The sequence below is a fragment of the Micrasema longulum genome, unplaced genomic scaffold (genome assembly GCF_059751315.1).
Source record: "Micrasema longulum isolate JH-2025_06_02 unplaced genomic scaffold, ASM5975131v1 h1tg002788l, whole genome shotgun sequence".
In the NCBI taxonomy this organism is placed as follows: Eukaryota; Metazoa; Arthropoda; class Insecta; order Trichoptera; family Brachycentridae; genus Micrasema; species Micrasema longulum.
Genome location: NW_028279914.1, coordinates 124,959 through 145,752, shown reverse-complemented (window position 1 = coordinate 145,752; position 20,794 = coordinate 124,959). Strand labels below are relative to the sequence as shown.

General features: G+C 34.8%; 1 protein-coding gene across 1 annotated transcript; it reads left to right on the top strand.

Moving 5' to 3' along the window:
* Positions 1-363: 363 nt before the first annotated feature.
* On the top strand, positions 364-1,615 carry LOC148271570 (uncharacterized). Its single transcript, XM_088241227.1, has one exon. The coding sequence runs from the start codon at positions 581-583 to the stop codon at positions 1,613-1,615; it is 1,035 nt and encodes a 344-aa protein (XP_088097353.1). The 5' UTR covers positions 364-580.
* The last annotated feature ends 19,179 nt before the right edge of the window (positions 1,616-20,794 follow it).

The window sequence follows — 20,794 nt, the reverse complement described above, 5'->3', positions numbered from 1 at the left end:
TAAAATTCATAGATTCCTTTTTTTTCTCTTCGCTCAAAAAAAATATTATTGTCTTTCGTCTATAATAACCAGGAGCATAAACACAAACAGCTGTGAACTGTCAAAAGTAAATTTATTTAATCAAATGTAAACAAACAATTTAATTATCAATGAAACAATTTGGAATATCTCACAAACGTCAAACATCGTCAACTCACTTCATATACGAGTTAATTAAAAGGAACTCTGTAAATAAGTTATTACCTTTCAACAATTTCGTTACTTTAAAAAAAAAAATAATATCAAATAAATTTCCGAAAATTGAAAATTAAATTCAAAAAGAATTATTAATAAAACAAGCACTATAAAAGTAAAATATATCTATTCTTACGCCAGTCCACAAAATTTCTATTTTTACTTTCCGTTCCTAATAATAGTTTTTTCTGTGTCTTAAATAAAGTGAAAACAGTGCTTGAAAAGTGAAAAATAGCAATACCTAAAGTCAGTCCACGCCAAAATTTTCTCAAAATTCCTTTTTGCTAAGTCAAAAAGTCTTGCTTCAAATTTGATAATTAAAATAATACTTTAACAAATTTTAAAAATGAAACCTAGTACGAAAGGATCCACTGCTAAATTAACCAAAGGAATATCGTCAGCTCAAAGAACACGCCCTAGGAAGTTAAGCGCAATAAAGGCTCGCACTAGGGGAACCCGCAAAGAACTCGTGCCTCACCGAAACCAGTCATCAATAGACACCAATACCAGAGCAATTTCGTCACAAAATTTCGATTGTAGAAACAATTCGGCAATCTCCCTTACATCCTGGAATCTGCACTTCAATGGAAATACAGATGTTCGCGAATTCATTTTCAGAATCGAGGAATTAACTCAAGCCCGAAGCGTACCCGAACCAACCTTAATTAAATGTTTCGTCGACCTTCTGACAGATCGAGCTCTTGCATGGTACCGCTCCTTAAAAAATAAACCCGAGACATGGGCCAATCTGAAATCAATCATAACCAAACACTTCGAACCTCGCAACGCCCAGCACAATTTGAAGAAACAACTGTATGCGGCAAGACAGTCCAACCGATGCCCCGCAGCCGATTTTTTCATAGCTACCCGCGCCATTAACGATAAGTTAGATGATCCTCTGGCAGAAGCAGACCTCCTACAGATTTTTATACATGGTCTTTCTTCAGAATACGCCAGCATTTTGGCATGCCAGCACGTAGAGAGTATACAACAATTAGAAGACCTCTGCGTCAATTTCGAAACATTCAGACCGGCACCCGAAGATTTTCGAGCAAGAACGAATACATTGAATAGGGGAGATCAGCATTACACCCAACAACGCTCGTGCCACTTTTGCCATCAGACAGGCCACTTCAAAAATAATTGCGAGGCTTATCTAAACCAAAATAGAAACAATAGACCATCAAACTTTCCTCCAGCGCGGCTGCGCAATGAACAACCTTTGTATACTCCTCGCAGGTGTCATTTCTGTAACAGATCTGGTCACATAAAGTCCAACTGCGGAGAATACATTAAGTCACTATCCAACATTAGGATGCCCCCGCCGATTGATACTACACGTCCCCCACCACCATACCGGTACCATCATCAAAAAAACTAGCCGACGGTCACCCTACAATATCCGCACCCAGTTCGGAGGTTCGAATCCCCGACTGGCAAGGGTGGCTGAAGAAAGTGCATTTTGTGGATCATATGGCAAATATGTCCTCGGTAAATTGTAAAGAGGCAACGGACGGTCGCCCGTACACCCATTTCACCATAAACAACGTTACCTTCCGCGGATTATTAGACTCTGGAGCAAATGTTTCATGTATCGGAGGAAATGCCCACATACCTTTCATCAACTTCGGATTCCAGCTTTTGCCACACGATAGCAACGTGCAGACCGCAGACTCTAGGCAACAATTGGCCCTTGGAGTACTTCCGTTACCCGTCACCTGTACCGGACAAACCCGTGTCATCAATTTCCTAGTAATACCCACCCTCACACCAAAATTTATTTTGGGAGTGGATTTTTGGAAACTCTTCGAAGTGGCGCCGCATGTCATCACCCCTAGAATACCCCCGCCCGCTGTTCACAAGGTGTGTGAGATCAAAACCATCGTCCCCATAGGAAATTTGTCTCCGGACCAGAGCCAGATTCTACGTGAAACCATCGATAGTTTTTCAGAAATTTCTTTCGACACACAAGGTCTAGGATTGACCCACCTTATAACCCACGTAATCAACACAGAGGGACCACCCATCAAGCAGTCTTACTATCCTCTCTCACCCGTTCGGCTGCAACAACTGGAGCAGGAGCTAAATCAAATGTTATCTTTAGGTGTTGTGAGACCCAGCCGATCACCCTGGAATAATCCCACTCTGTTGGTACAAAAGAAGGATGGTTCGGCACGTTTTTGCTTGGATTCACGACGCCTGAATGCTGTTACCAAGGCCGATGCATACCCTTTACCCTTTATCCACAGAATACTGGACAACCTGCGCAATGCAAAATTCATAAGTTCTATTGACTTAAGCAAAGCTTTCTGGCAGATTCCACTCTCGGAGGAATCCTGCGAGAAAACAGCCTTCACCGTGCCAGGAAGAGGCATGTTCGAATTTGTTAGATTGCCTTTCGGACTGAAGAATGCCCCCTCGGAATTACAGCGCCTGGCCGACAGACTGTTTGGCCCAGAATTGGACGAACAACTATTCTGCTACTTGGACGACCTAGTTATTGTAAGCCCTACCTTTCAGAAACATATCGAAACCCTACGTGTGGTAAGAGATCGACTAAAATCTAGCGGTCTAACAATTAATTTCCAAAAGTCAGAATTTTGTAAAGCTCGCCTTCGGTACTTAGGTTACATTATAGATCAGGACGGACTCCGCACGGACCCTTCAAAAATCGAAGCGGTGGCAAATTTTCCCCGACCACAAAACTCCAAGCAAATAAAGTCATTTATAGGTTTATCTTCATATTACAGGCGTTTTATCAAGAATTTTTCAGATATCTCCGCCCCCCTGACGAAGCTCACTGGTACCAGAAAAGGAAAGTCCAATTTTAAATGGTCGGAAGCCGCCGAAACAGCATTCACAACTCTAAAAAACGCCCTTTTGACGGCACCCGTACTAAGTTGCCCAAACTTCAAGCAACCTTTTACCTTGCATACTGATGCCTCCAATGTCGGAATAGGTGGCGTTTTAACTCAACTGGACGAGAAAAACGAAGAACACCCGATAGCGTTTTTCTCACGTAAACTGAACAAACATGAGCAAAATTATGGCATTACGGAAAGAGAACTCCTCGCAGTCTTGGAAACCGTCACTTATTTCAGAGGTTACATTGAAGGAAGTAAGTTCACAATCATCACCGACCACTCAAGCCTCAAATGGCTGTACTCACTTTCCAACCCTTCAGGCAGACTGGCCAGATGGTCTACCCGGTTATCACAATACACCTTCGAAATACAACATAGAAAAGGTGCCCAAAATGTGGTACCAGATGCCCTTTCACGTATTGAGACTCCGACAATAGCAGTTATAAACGCACTCCCTGACACCACCGACGAATGGTACCTGAAAATACAAACCACCCCCAAAGGTTCCCCAACTTCACAATCCGCGAAGGAAAACTTTACCGTCACTCTAAAGCCTCCCTATCCTTGCTAGAAGATTACGCTTGGAAATTAGTCATCCCCAAAGAACAGCAACAGGCCCTCATAGCGGAAAACCATTCTTCCAGTACAGCCATTCACCCTGGCACCTTCAAAACTTTCAAGAAACTGCACCTACGTTACTTTTGGAACGGCCTTTTCAAACAAGTACGTAAATACGTAAACCACTGCGATGTCTGTAAAGCTTACAAACACTCTACCTCCGCCCCCCTCGGTTTAATGTCTACAGAAAAACGCGTGAATCGCCCCCTTGAAGTTTTGTCCTTGGATCTGGTCGGCCCACTTCCAAAAAGTTATAAAAACAATATGCATATTCTAACAGTAGTTGATGTATTCACAAAATATTGCTGGTTTTTTCCATTAAAGAGAGCAACCTCGGCCTCCATTATAAGTTTGTTAGAATCATGCATTTTTATTCCCCACGGTGTCCCGAGGACAATAATTTGCGATAACGGCAAACAATTCATTTCAAAGGAATTTAGGGACTTTCTTGCTAAATACGGCGTGCCTGACATTTTTTCCAATAGTTTTTATACTCCAAACAATAACACGGTTGAAAGATACAACCAGTCACTTTCTACAGCCCTCGCAATCCTGGTACAAAAGGATCACCGCACTTGGTGTAAGAATATTCCGCAAATCCAAGCCTCTATGAACAATACTGTAAATCTCACAACAGGATTCACACCGTTTTTATTAGATCATGGTTATGAACAAATTGCTCACGGTTCCTTACATGAGACCATGTTCCCTACAAACCCAGACCTATCAGCTCAAAATTACGCTCATAGGCTGCAGGAACTTTCAGCTATATACGACGAAGTAACAAATGCCTTGTTTCAGTCCCATCAAAAGAGTGCAGAACGTTTCAATAAGGGTCGCAAACACGTGGAATACGCCCCAAATGACATCGTGTGGAGAAGAAATTTCGTACAAAGTAATGCGGCCATTTATTTTTCTGCCAAATTGGCGCCCCGTTTTGTTCAAGCAAAGGTTGTTAAAAAGATATCAAGCCTCATTTATATGCTCGCCGACTTGTCTGGTAAATCATTGGGAAAATACCACATAAAAGATATAATTAAGTCAGGAAGCAGCGAAAAGACTTAAGATGTGAATCGTCCACTGCGTGCTTTCATTACCTGGTTCGCGCATTAAAAACATTCCAGGCGCGTAAACAAATGACAACGCGTTAAAAATAATTCATAAATGCACAAAGAACACCAAATAGTCCTTCCATCTTGGTTTACTTTATTGTACGGAACAATGAGGTAACATTTCTTTTCTTATTTCATTGTTCCCCAAAGTGCATAATTTCAGCTTTCCTACCTATTCTATCTCCTTGGGCAATATTCGAATCAATGTTTGATGAGGTACGACCAAAATTTTAAACCTTTATGATGCATTGTGTACATGCTTAATTCTTTGGACAATTGAGACGATAACCTTGGGTTCGATACCTGAACTCTCACGTTCGCTGTTCCTTGTGATCACCTCAGCTGATCATTGAATTGGAGTCGCATTGGACTCATCGCATCATATTTTAAGATTCTAACAACGCTCAGAATTAATAGCACTATTCCACTGGTAGAGAAATTACTTTTTTCTCTAACTTTGAACTTTAAATAGAAATTGCTATAGGTTTTGTTATGATGTGATCATTATTGATATCTGTTGTTCAATGTTTAGTTGATTTTTGGAAAGTCACAAATGTGTAGTATATTGGTCGTTTAATCTTGTTCCATGTATACAAATGTGCTTCTCATCGATTTATTTTCTTATATTGGGATAAGCTCATATAATGGCTTTTCTGTTTCCATTGGCAAAAGCAAGTATAATCAGCCTAAAATATCACGAAGTATCCTGTCTGGCCTCATTAACCAGTCAAGGATTATTTCACCTCAACCTAGAATGGACATTTTGTTGGGAATAATGAACCCAACATTGTGCTCTAAACACCAAATTATCAAATCAATAAATTCATAAACTTGCCCTTTCCTTAATTTTCTCTTGGAAATTATTATAAATATTTGAAATAAAAAACCTGTTCTTCTATAAAATCTTTAATCAACTTGCAACAACCTTGGATAATACCAGCAACAAAAGCCAAATACCCTGCTATGACTTAAATCTTCATGATCCTTTAATTCATTTAACCTAGGAGTGGCCCTAAAATGCCCCAAACAGCATAGGATCATGCAGATACTCTTGCCTCAAGGCAAAAAGGCAAATTTTATGTATATTTTTATATGTCGAAATCAACTGCCAACAATACTGACCTTCTAATTTAATGGGAAAAGACCTTAACCTTATGTTATACAATCTGTGCTCCCGAATCTGTCTGTTTAGCGGCTCAGCTACTAAACCGACTCATAGGCTATGTCCTTTTTCAAACCAAATTCCCTGTAAGGGATACTACTTGTAAATATTGTGAAAAAATTTGTAAAATATTGTAAATAATGCATAGGTTAAGCAAATGATAATTTGAAGAATTTTATCATCTTCTGCGAAATTACTATTTCCATGTATGTGTATTTATTCTTATTGTATATTCTTGTGATTGTGTAAAGCACTATTCGTATCGGGCACGAATAGGGGCTGTATAAACATGTACGTATATTTTCACCGGTTTAAGTTTAGTAATTCTGGTTATTTGAGAATGTTTCTCAATCTTCTTTAATCTCTTTCAATAAATTCCTTATATGATTTTTGTCAAGAGTAACATCGTCCCATGAATAACAATACCTTTGTATTATTATTGGCAAAACCTAAAAGCCAGACGACACTCTTGCCACAATTCTTTTGAAAAATTTTAACATCATGTAATCTGTATGTGTTGTCTTGACAACAGTTAAAATTGTTATCACCACCTTTGTGTTGATACGGCAGAACATCCTTATTCAAGGCCTATGTTGCTTCAGGAACAACCTACTTTTTATAAACCAAAACTGTCTTAATTTCTAAATCCTTTTGTTATTAATTTAATGTCATTGGGTTCCAGAAACGTACCCCTTAAAACTCTGGTGGCGCTCAAGGGAGATAATCTCATGGCTCTGGAACAGTGAGGTATGGTGAACAACATACCCTCACGTCACAAGTTTTGTGAACTGAGCTAGTGTTTGATTTGGTGCAGTAATTGTGTGTATAACATTACTGGCACAGGAAATTGTTTGTTCAAAAATGAAATTCGTGGTGTTATACGAATATTCCATGGAAGCGTTATTCACTGTGGTATGTGAATTAGTCGCTCGGATTTGTGCACAAAGGTTTTGTGTGGTATTGTATTATTGAAATTGTATTATGGATATCGTATTGTATTATATTCTGAAATTGTATTTTGTATTTGAATTTTTGTATTTGTCTTCTTGATATGCCATTTCCTGTTTTAATAATTGTATAAGAAGTGCCTAGGATTGTGCAGGAGGTAATTTTGTTAGTCTCAGAATATTTTATCTCTGTCGAGTAAATTCGGTTAATTGGTACCGCTGATCTACATCATTCCTGCCCATCCTGACACAATTTGCAATATATTTTGTAATGTTATTTCTTGATGTAATTTTTCTATCTTGTATATTTAATTGTATGTATATGTCATTATTAATGTGCCTGAGATTAGGCATGGAATAATTATTAGATTCAGAAAATTTTATCTCTATAGAGTGAATTCGGTTAATTGGGATCGCTGACCTATTTTGTACCTGCCTGTTTCAGTCACAATATGCTGTTATGATTTTATTACGAATGTCAAGTTGATACACTGTAGTACTGGTGCAAACAAGAAGTAATTCACTCCTTACACGAGCGAATCGAGTCCTCGGACTAATGTTGCAACATCTCTCTGTGTCGGCATTTGCAAACGTAATTTATGTATATTTTTTTTTTTTGTTAAATTTATATATAACTCGCTTTTCCTGCTACCTCTGCATTCTCTCACTATTATGTAAAATAATTGTAATTTCCTAACTCCTACAACGTATTAGACCACACACACATAGGAAGGTAAATCTCAAGAAATTTTGAATATTTAAAAATAACACTTAGCATAGGGGAACTAAAAAGAAAATGCCTCAAGAAATCTCACCCATCGATTCTACGCAAGTGTGGGCTTCACCTAAAAATCATAAAGCCAAAGTGTTATTCAGTGGAAAAAAATTGGCTTCTTCAAATGTGATACAGTGCAAATTCATCACAATCATCATTTATATGCTAGGCTACGCCATAGCGTAATATGTTCCTCAAACATACTACTGAATAGGTCTTCTTACTACTATCAATTTTGTATGTTTTTCCATGCTCAGGTTCCACTACACTACCGTCTGTTGTATACACATTCATATTTCACTAATCGCCCTATGTTACAATTACCATCATTTTTGTATGTTTTATCATGTACAGATTCTATTGTATAACCATTTGCTGTATGTATTTATTACTGAATGTCCTATGTCTTCCCCCACGCACCACATATAGATAGATTAGAGGATTTTTTAGACCTAAAACCTTCACTACCGCGTCGGTTAAAAAATTTGGTTAAATTTTTTTTTCATCCCCCCTGGTTCCGGGAATTGTGTTATGTTTATATTTCACACTTAAAGATTTTAAAGGATTTATTATTCAAATCTTCCCGCAAACGACCAACAGCGCCACTTACGCCCACTTTTACAACTATTCCAATCATACCAACCAAAAATAACTTTAATTCTCAGCACTGACAACCTAACAAAAACCTTCTAGAAAGGGCTTCTTTCATCTCCAACGGGAAGTTCGCAGATCCGGGCCAGCCAGCAAACAGCAAGGACGTTTCTTTAAGAACCGCCCCGGACTCCGCGGATAACCCGTTCCAGCCATGTTGTTAGAAACCGCGTTATCAACGGGCGACGATCTCTATATTTGTCAACAAGCATTATAAAGTTGTGAAGTTTTATATACGACACCGCGTGTGACCGTTTCAACCCGAGCGTCAGTCGGCAGTAAGCGATTCCTCGCGCCCACCTGTCCGCGCCTTGTGACCACGCTGGTCTCCATCCTTCGTAATCTGCCCCATCCGTGTCTCCGATAGTCCTTGGGAGACTCTGGTTTCAACACGGAATCTCTGGCACCCTAGGAACGGTTTCCTTTTGTCCATGCGCTCACCCGAGCCCCAACAACCGCCTCGATAGCCCCCCGGAGGACTTTAACGAGCTCCTGGAAGAGTTACTTCCCGAGCCAGCCACTTTCCACGTGATGCAGCCTCGACAACATCTCGTCGTCCCGCGTGTTTAACGCGAGGCCGTTTACCGGCCTCGCTTCAGCCAGGCCAGGTCGCCTTGGTCTTCGGGATTCTTCAGACACCCCGTCACGGTGAGATCGTTCCATAATTTCGAGCTAGCTAAACCCTTATTTTTTCTTTAGATCCGAATCAAGCGTGTTGTGGTTATCCTATCCCACCATTCCTCCTTGTCATATGTAATCTGAGAGTTTTGTAGAACTAAATCTGTTATATTGTAATATTAAATTGGCCCCGAGCCTTGAACAACAAAGCTGTTTTACTTATTTGTGATTCCTGTGGTCTCGACCGTTGAGGAGGAAGGGTTTGGAGTCATCAAAACCCTTACGATTTAACCTGGATAAGTGTCTTGTACTCTCCGCTGAAACTAGCCGGGCAAAAGCTAAGAGCGGTAATCTCCGTCTTCAAGTAGAAAGTATTATGTAAACTCAGAGGAAGTACTGCACACTTCCCGCCCGTAACAAGGTATAGGAATTTATTAACGCTGTGACACATTATCAAACGACCTAACCCGCATGAATATAATGAATACGCTTAAAGAATAGTTAGAGTTTTCAATTTAATAATATTCACATTTTATAAAACATACCCTAGTAGAAATATTATCATCAACTTCATTCACCATCATGTTGTTTATAAGTCTAACTGTAGTCATTGACTGTAATAAATTCAGAAATATATTGATTAATTTACATTTGTTTATATTGTACATGTAAATTTTAAAAAGAAGTGATATAAATGAATGTTTGAATTTTGACTTACCAAGTTTTCACATCGGTTACATGTGCTGATTATGAGGAATATATTGAAAGCATGAATCAAACATCTTGATAATGAAAATATCAAAAAGCTTGCGTCGGTAAGCGTGTGTTCTATTAACTTGTGAATAGAACTTAAAAAGAAATAAGTGTGAAACAAAGAACTGACAAAAGAAACTGAAATTACAGCTAAGATTTTCCACGTAAAGTAATCGTTTATATGAACTGAACATTTACACGCGTTAGAATATGCTCTCCATATGAGTGAAAGTTTCTCGTTCACTATTTTTTCTCTTGATCTCCAAGTTTTATTTGGCCATGCAGTAAAAGATCTGTTCAAAGTAAGACAGTTCAATGTTATGGAATCTTGAACCATCAGCATCTTTATGGCTTCTTCGTTTACAATAGTCAAATCTCGAGATACAAAGTTTACAAACATTACGTACATCACGATTGTACAAGTTATAAGAAAAGTGGGGATGTATGTTGCCGAGATCAAATTATAAGATCTCATGTTAAAATTTGTCCACCCAGATTTCAAGTATACATCAATAAATATGCATCCGTTATGAACCACGAATAAAACCAGCATGGTAGCTACAATTTTACGGCGAAGCGTTTTGTAATGTACATTTCTCCCGAGATTTAGAAATGCGTTCCTTGAATCTAATATAATATTGAAAATTTCAGCTAAATGATCTTTTTTCATAAAGCCCAACATCAATAAGATCATTATAATACCAAGACCTGCGTATATTTGAAACCTTTCGCCAAACATTATCACGTCTGTTTGCCAACTGTTAGATATAATCGTTTGTTTGTTAACAATTACAGATATAATACTGTAGAAATAAAAAAACACATTTAATAAACACCAAATCAGCAAAGGAAAACAAAGCTTAATGTGACATTTTCCATTTATGATTTTAAATCTGTAAGGGAATATTGATGTGAGCTGTACGACTAAAATTATTGCTCGCATGGACTCCAGAGCATTGCTAGCTTTTAACTTGCTGGAGACACATTTGAATATTCGCATCAACAGATCACAAAACATCGCTGTAATAAGATGTTATTTTAAATTTTGTGTAACATAAATTTTACAAAGAACTTCATGTTAATTTGGACGTTGATTCAAATTTGTATTCGAAAACGTACATCGTACTCGTATGAAATAATTCTAACGTATATAATCAATACTACAGAATAACAGAGCTCACCCCAATGTTTTTGCATATTTAATTGTGTTACATATTAAATAAAGTGTTATTGGGTAAAGAACATTAATATTGATTGGGAACAAAAAAATCGTTGTATCCAATACATATATATTACATATCCAATTAGTGACAAAGCAATAAATATCTCACCTATATTTATTAATGTAATAGCATACGTTTTCAATAACTAATATTTTTAATAAATATGTAGATAACATAAAGAAAGTCACAGATGGTAAAACTTTCAAAATTGCATGCAACAACACATATATTTTCCCAGTAGGTAAGTATTTTTGCAAATAATCAGCTTCAAATTCAACTTGGATTGTGAGTAGGTTAAATAAAAAAAAATTAAAACAAAAATATCCAGGAATGCGAGTTTTCCAGGATTTTAGTAGTAATATCACAATATTTATTAAAACAAGAATCACTTTAGGCTGGGCAGATATTTTTTTTCCGAATTTTGAAATTAAAGGGGTTTAAAAAGTTGCCTTTTGGATTATTCGGAATGCAAAAAATTAAAAAAATAAAATTAATACCACTTTTAACCCTCAATCAGAGCTTTAAGTTTTCGAAAAAGTATTTTTTTGCACTAAACTGGCTGTCATTTCGTATTTTGGTAAGAAAATCAGTTTAATTTAATTTTGTAATGTGCATTAAATCTTATTAAATAAGTATCTGAGCGTGAGTTCCATTTTGTTTTGTAGTAAATGGGTAGCATTGTTTTAATGAGCCAATTAGCCAGGCGCTCAACGGAATCAGTTCCGCGGAGTGTAAATTTTTTGCATTTCAGTAGTTTAAAAACGTGTTCGAATTTGTAACGTGATTAAGTTATATCTTTACTTACAAAAATTAACTTTAAGAATATTGATAATAAACAAAATATTCAGACAGTTATTAACTACTAACCTCGGTTGAGAGCCACGAGTAGTATGGAATATTTTTTTAAATCATTTTTACGTTCAATGTGATCCAAAATGCAATTTTTTAGACCCCTTTCACTTTGATGTCTAAAAACTTCATACGTCATCGGCCAACTCTAATGGGCATGCCCTGTATGATTTAATATGGCGGCCTCCGTGGTGTAGTGGTCAAGACGCTTGACTCACGCACGGAAGGTTCCGGGGTCGATTCCCGGTGAGAACACAAAAATTAAAATGTGATTTTTCTCAAGCCTGGGTGCTCTGTGATGTAATTCACGACTGTAATTAGGCCTCCTGGCCTGTTGTGGTGCAAAAAAAAAATGTAAAAAAAAAAATATTTGAATTTCTTGGTTTTTCTTTGTTAGTCGCAATAAAAAGGTAACATTTTTTTAAAACTGGTACTTATCAAATGCTAGTAGAGCGGATGCAAACTGAAAACCACTTATTCGGAGTTCGCAACAAAACCTGGCTTTCAAATTTTAGTGTATCCTAGAAAATAAGAGTTAAATTTTATTTTTATTTTGCTTAATAGTAAAACCTACCAAATGGAGTCCATGTTTTATCTTGCACTGTGGTATCGTAAAATGACAAATAATAAATTTAATACAAAAGTTTTGACGGAAAAGGTTTTTGATCACATTTAAAACATAATATTTTATTTGTGTCAAACATGCTTATTGACATTTCAATAAAAAAATAGCCTGTCAAGTACCTATCATCAATGTCAACCGTGTTACAGATTGACATGTTACAAAAGAATCAATATTTATAAAATTCAAAACATTAGCAAGCACATTGGTATTATCATTAATGAGTGCCTATCAAAATAGGTGAATTGATGAAGTGAAATCAAATATTATAACGATTAATTAATAGATAAACTTGATGTTTATTAAGAAAACAAGGTAAGCGATGTATCATATATTTTAATGGATATTAACCATCATTTTACGTGGTGTCATTCCCAGTATTGTCTCAGCAATCTTCGCTGTTGCCATATTTAATTACAATTAATTTTTTTAGATTCGTTTATTAGGAAAAAAAATCTGCTAGATTTCAACAAGATCGACTTAAATGGGGGGTTGTTTTGACTCTTATTTTAAAACCAACTCATTGGTTGATACTTTGACTCCGGTATTAATATTAGGTCAAATTTTAGGAATAATTCCATTTTCTTTTCACGTAGTTCCTGGCAAATCAAGAACTGCTTTCAGCTATCGATATTCTTTCTGTGTCAGTGTATATGTAGTTACGTATTTGTCAAGTTTCGCATACGTGGCAACGTCCGATTGGACGACAGTGGAAAAGGAAAATGATGCTTTATACGTAATTTGCGAGCAATTTCGACTGTACACTGGATTCGTATTTTTGAGCTGCATAACCATCTTCAGATTTATAAAAAAGGATAACTTGGCGTTATATATGGAATATACCGAAAATATTTCTAAAATGCTGCAGGAGTTAGGAAGTAAACGAAGCCTTAGTTACATAAAGAAACTGATGTTTACTGCAGCATCAGTTCAAGAACTCCAAAGCCTCGTTGGCGTAATATGCGTCACCTATATGAGTCCAATAATAACCAAGTACACAGATTTGACAATGATTTTTTTCAAGTACATTCCAGCATTCAGTATTACATTTACACAGTTCATTTCCTCATCTTTCATATACCTCATGGTTCTAAATCTTGAAGCGTTGAACAAAGAAATCTCGAAAATCTACTTGTCACTCGACTTCGAAAACTATATAGAAAGGACTTCCATTTCGAGAGACACGAAAATAAAGAAAAACAATACTTTAGAATCAAAACAATATATTCTAATGGAACAGCTGGACGTAATTTGGAAAATTTATTCAAAAATCTGCGATTGCAGTTATGTTTTGAATGAGTACTATTTCACGATGAATTTTGCGATGATCGCTGGCTCATTTTTAAATATTTTATTCAATACATTTTATGTGATGAAATCTGTGCTGAAAAGTGATGAAACACCAATTGATTTTTATAAAAATTTAATGGCGCTCGTGGAAACTATTTCAAACGCTATTAACATGATTATTTTGATTTATATTTGCAACAAATGTGAGCAAAAGGTAAAAAAAAACAAAATATGCATAAATATATATTTTTAAAGTTAAAATAAAAAATTTCATTCATTTTTTCAGGCTAAAGAAACAGCTCGTCTTCTCAGCAACATGATGGCCATGGAAATTAGTGATGACGTTGGTAACAAGGTACGTAACTATTCCGATAGATCCGTTAGTTTTAAATGTTTTTACTGACAGAAAACAATCTGTAGATCTTTTTTATTATTTTTTTTATTTAGTCTTAAATTGTACAAACATAATAAATGAATGTCCTAATATTAACTTATATCTATTTATTTAAAATAAAGCACTTTGTAAATTTACCACACAAGAGTTTAATACATTAAAACACGACTAGTTTCGGGTAATCAGTATTTATTTATTTATTTATTTTATTAGATAAACAAATAGTATGTTCACATATATTGCCAATTTTTTTGTATATTAGTGTAAGAAACTCATGCACATACCAAAAAAATTGTTTACACTTAATACAATAATTTAAATTATGTTCAATATAATAAATGTAAAAGAACCGAAATGAAAAAATATGTATATAATAATAAAGTTAAATATCTGCTTCTCTCAAAATTTTTATAATTTTTGACCTAAATTTACATACATTGTCACAAAAAATATCAGCCTCGGTAAATATATTGTTATATTGGTCGCATATTCTAGGTATTGTAGATTGTTTAAAATAGTTTGTTGACGCGTTTTCAGTGTAAAACAAAAGATTTTGTCTTGTCGGTCTAGATGGCACACGGAATGGAAGTCTTTCTAGTAGGTTAGGAGAATCAATTTTATTATTTATTAATTTGAATAAAAATAACTGGTACAACATTATTTTTCGATTTTTAAGAGAGTTTATTCCATGGTACTGCATACTTTCAGCATGATTAGAAAAGTTAATGTTTAACCGGTAGTCGACCTGCTTAAAAAAAATTTGTTGGACCCTTTCTAGTCTATTAATACTTACATTATAGTAAGGTGACCTAATAGGAGTACAGTATTCTACCTGGGGACGAACAAATAATTTGTAGAGTTTTTCATATATCTCTGCATGTTTAAAAGGTTTTGATACTCGCATAATAAGTCCGACCATTTTATATGTTTTTTTAGGACTGATTCAATATGAATATTTAACATTAGTTTCGAATCAATAATAACACCTAAGTCTCGAATTTGACTATTTGTTATAGAGATCGAGGTATTATTAAAAGAGTAAGAAAAGCTGATTGTTGTTTGTTTGCGCGAAATACAAAATGAATGACATTTACTAATATTTCATTCCAGTAAATTTTGATTACAATACTGAAAAAGTCTGTCGGATCTTCTTGCATTTTTGCACAGTCAGTGTGAGATTTAATGCAGGCGTAAATTTTCATGTCATCAGCAAAGGATAGGAATTTACAATATTTAGTATTACCCATCCTCAGGTGTAAATATAAACTAAACTTAAATACATACACAGATACTGATAGGGTCGTGCGGAAGGGGGAAGGCAATGTGTGGTGGAGGGAGTGGGGTTTTCCTAATTATGGGGAATATTGATAGCAGGGGTGATGCATTTTGAAATATAATATTATTAATTAAAGTTTTCTCTGAATTTTTTTTATTTTTTTATTTCAATATTTTTAAAATTGTTCATTATGATTCCTTTATTTATGACCGTATGCAAAAGTTTAGTTTTGTGTGAATGAAAATAATGGTTTGTATCCATGATATGGTTTGCGAATTCAGAAAAACTATTACTAGAAAGTCCACTGCGGTGTTCATTAATTCTTATTTTTAAATTTCTCGCAGTTTGGCCGATATATTTGCTGTTGCAATCTCCACACGTAATTTTATATACACCGCTTTTTTCTAAAGGTTCTATTTTCGATTTCAAGTTATTAAGTATTTTTCCTAAATTGTTGTTAGTACATAACGCGGGTTGGATATTGGGGGGTAAGAATTTAATAATATTTAAAGATATCGGACCAGTGAATAGAATTTTCTTCCTGGATTTATTTTCGGTTTTTATATTTTTATTTGTAGAGTAAAAATATTTTTCAATGATTGTTAAACAGATTAATCAATACTCCCCTTAGTAAAACCAATTATAATCGCGAATAATAATGGATATGATTGTGATTTAATAGATGAAATGTTAAAGAATAAAAATTAAAATAAATTCATTGTTTTATTTTAAATAAATTGAATTAAATTGAATTTATTTAAAAATCAAGTGTTTTATTTTACATAAATTCAAAATGTTTTTCCACAAAGTAAATGCTGAAACAATAAATCATATAACTTATATCTAATTATTATTAAAAAATTTACAAATTATTAACACTTCTAAACAATAAACGTACATTTAGAAAAAAACTTCTATTAAGCTAACACGAATAAGATTACGTTTTAAAACTAATTTATCTGCTAAACACATGTTTTTTAACTGAAATTAAAATGAAATATTTTTTTTTTGCTCTAAATTACAAATGTTTATCGACGTCGATAAAAAGTCCGTAGTGATAATTAATTACTTTGATTTCAGCTACATCAATGTTCCACTCATATGCTTCATACTTACCCGAAATTCACAGCCGCAGGATTATTTCAAATAAACAATACATTACTATTTACTGTGAGTATCTTACTTAAAATTTATTTACATAATTCATGTTTATTCCCTAGGTTGAATATTATAGAGTCAACAAGATTTAAACGATATTTCAAACTATTGGCATGTTTCAAATCTTCCAATAATCGCAAAAACATAATATTATAAAAACTTGTTGGTAATAAATTGTTAACAGAAATGAAATCCGCTTACTGACAACATCACTCAACAGAGACAGACGGTGATCGAATTCTGTCAGATTTGATAATGACAGTTGATTCTGGAAATTAAGCAGTAATTGCTATCCTCGTTAGCCTCCTTATGTGATGGTCAGCGCGTTTGCCTAGCACGCAAGAGGTCTCGGGTTCGATTCCCGAAATGGTTGATATGAAATATTTATTTAAACGGGTGTTTTTACACTAAAATATTTCATAGTCCCTGGACTTGAATCTGAAACATACGACTGATCATTTTGCCTTCTATTGGTGTACTAAAGCAGTGTCCTATGCACCGTTAGGTTCAGAAAGGAAATGATGATGGTGCTCTCCTGGATATGAGTGCTGCATTTGATACAGTCGATCACAAAATTCTTCTTGAGAGACTAAAGAAATTTTACGGTATTTGTGAAGATGTGAACTTATGGTTCCAGTCGTATCTTTATGAACGTGAGTATGAGGTCACATTTAAAAATGCAAGACCTCCAATACACCCAGTAACAACAGTAGTACCGTAAGAATTGGTTTAAGGGCCATTGCTGTATCTTCTATACACGAAAGACGCGGAAAAAATAATTAAATCTTGTAGATTATGGGCTCATTGTTATGCTGATAATACCCAAATGTACTTTTTCTGTAAACCAATTAATAAAGATATTTACAATTAGCCATCACTCAGTGCAAAGGAAAAAAAGGTGAGTGGACGGCTGAAAATTGATTTATCCTTGATCCATCGAAAACAGAAAACCTTTCGGTAGCTAGACCAAGATGGCAACATATGCTGAAAGATCCCTCCTTAGATACTGGATCTGATATTATACCCGCTGTTAAGCTTTTAGGCGTTTACATTAACGCTGAAATTTTACTTGAAAAGCAAATCAGCAAAACAGTCAGTGCTTGGTTCTACCAGGTAAGGCAAATTAAGTGTATCCGAAAACATTTACGTAATGAGGTGGTCCGTCTTTTGGTGAAAGCATTCGTGATATCAAGAGTAGATTACTGCAATGGAATATATGCTGGCTTACCTTAATATAAAATGGAGCGATTGCAGTTTATTCTGAATCCAGCTGTCAGTTTAATCTTTAGTGCATCAAAGTAAGATTACATTACACCGTTGCTTCGAAGTCTTTACTTGTTACGTTTTCCTAAGAGGGTCAAGTGCAAGCTACGAGTATGTCACCAACATACAAGGTGACGCATAACACGGTAGGTAAACCGGATAACTTTCACAGCTCTCTTATCATTAGTTGATTTATATGAACTCAATAAAATTTGTTTCTGTTAAAATATTTTTTATTATTTTTTTCGTACATTTTCAAGAAACTTTGCCGTATAATTGAATGCTCTAATTTTTACCGCACGCAAGAAAACATTTTTGTATGCAATTTTTCGTAGGGCCGAAGTTTTCAGTCACTTTTTATAGAGCACGTTATTAAAACATTATATGTTTTGTATTTTTTTTTAAGAATGTTAATTGAGAGAAAATATTAAAAAATGATTATTTCTTTGACGTCATGGGAAATGTTAAAACAATTAAAAAGTTGTGTAATTATTAATCACTTTTGAAAAACTCTTCAATGAATGTAAATAAACAAACAAACAAACCATCACCCCGCTTCTCCGTAGGGGTAGCCAGAGAGGATAGATCGCCATATCACTCTGTCTTTGCATACAGACTTCGCTACCTGTACATTCATACATATTCTCATGCACACACGCCGATTACTCCTACTCTTGACATGTCTACCTTCAAATATTTGATGGACTAGTTTTCAGAATCCATCAACATTCGCATCGTAGATTTTTTTAGCCATTCGCTTTACATGCCCAAACCAACGCAGCACTCTTTTCTTGATTCTGTCAATAATGCACGTCTCAGCCTTACACAGTTCACGGATCTCAACATTTGTGCATCGTACATAGTTTTCATACATCGTTTCCTATCCTATCACACATCGTTTTACCACACATTCGCTTGAGGGATTTCAAAAGCATTTAACCTACTTTCATCATTATTTTTCCAATTTCATACTAAGCGGATGAGAGCGAAGTATGGAAATACAATAATATTTACTAAAATCAGCAAATACACTAATGTATTTATATTTTTCAGATTTCTGGTGCCATTACAACATACATGATAATTTTATTCCAATTCGGGTAAACTGTAATTGCACAGCATCAGAGTTTACATCTATTAAGTCTCTCCTGATGATCTACCTATGTAATAATCCTTATCACATTACAAGTATATAGAAAGAAGACATACTTATTTTCTACCTCAAAAACTCAACCTTTGGCAGGCAAAGCTTTTTTGTCTACGTCAATAACAACAAAGGTGGTGCATCACCTCAGTGCTTTTAATTTGAAATAAAACAATATTTTACTGAAAAACCTCACTTGTTTTTTATGATTTTATTTATTTATTTCAATACGAAACTGAATACTCCTTTTTTTTAGTATCATTATATTGTTAACACATGAGGTGAGGCTGGTCATACAATAAGAATAATGGATGACGATAACTCCACAAAACGTTTAACTTTCTCTGTACCACGAAAACGATAAATACCAAGAAGGCCCAACATGGAATGGATGGACTGCATCAGTACTATACGACAAAGTTGGAAGTGAGAAACTGGAGACAAAGAGCAGCAGCCGGCAATGAGACTCCTGGAAACAGCCAAGACCCACCCAAGGCTATAGAGATTATGAAGAAGATAATTTTAATGCAGTCAACGCAAATCTCTTTGCGGTGTTCAAAGCATGCAGACATGGGAACTTTACACAAGAAGTGCTAACTTTTTTGTCTCGTTTTCTTGGACACAGCGCACATCTTGCCTGCTCTGCAGGAGGTTGCTGGTTCATATTTAGAATATTCCATAAAAATCTTCTTAATTTTTTCAGAAAATCCGTGGCCAAAGGATGCTTTATATCGCACCTTTAAGACGAAAAAAACTTAACTAAAAAAAAACTTAAAATGAGTTGAGATCATAAAACAACTTCAATGAATAGGTGCGAAGGTTTTCACAGGTTTTCACAGAGACTGATTCCATCTTCACCCGGCGATTTCTCATTCTTCTGGAATTTCACCGCCTTGTTGATTTCATGAGTGGTTTGAAAATGGTCATGGATATTGGTTACTTTAAGGGTGTGTATTAGAACAGCCTTTGCCGAAATATCCAATTGGTCCAAGGGAGGCGGGCGATGAAGGGCTCATCAGAAATGATTCTTCTAATTCCGATTCTTCTTTATATGTCAAGTTGTTTATAGTATGAATTGTACAACCGCGGATTTATTGCCAAATGGTAAATTCTTCCAATCAACATTTTCAGTTTTCATATTGCCCTAAAAAAATTTTTTTTTCAAGTGTTCTTATCGTTTTATTTTTATTTTTTTTATAATAACCAAGTTGAGAACTAACCACTATATTTTTATGTTCAATCATTCTCAGTTTTACATCGTTATGTTAATATTTAATTATATTTTTAATTTTCAGTTATTTATTATTTAGAGATGTAATGTTTCTTTTTAACTTTTTTGTAGCTTTTTCATATTTTATTTTCAATAAATTGTTCAGTTTCAATTATTTTACTATATTTCAAATTTCTATGTATTTTATTATAAATTGTTCACTGCTGTGATTTTTTCGGTATTTTTTTTTGTAATATATTATTTGAACCTTGCATGTACAAATAAAAAAATAATATGCTGAAAAAGAAAAAACTTTCAGAAGGTTGTTTAGCTTTAAAACAATAAGTAGTAAAAGCAAAGTGGTTTTATTTATTTTATTATAATGAATAAACACAAAGTAAGTGCTTCAAATATGAAATTTAAAATACATAATCTATGTTATTTCTTTATCAATAGAAGCTCGTTCATAAAAGGTACGTGTTCTTAATTTAAAAAATGTAAATCGATAAGTAATGACTTTTGTCACACAATTACATTGGATTGATTACCTTTAATAATGTTTTATTGAAAAACAGAAAATAAACTAAATTATTTGAAAAAAAACACCTGACACATTTGGGCTAGAGTTGGG

Coding starts and splice junctions, on each gene's coding strand:
- LOC148271570 (XM_088241227.1), top strand. CDS start 581: ATGAAACCTAGTACGAAAGGATCCACTGCTAAATTAACCAAAGGAATA.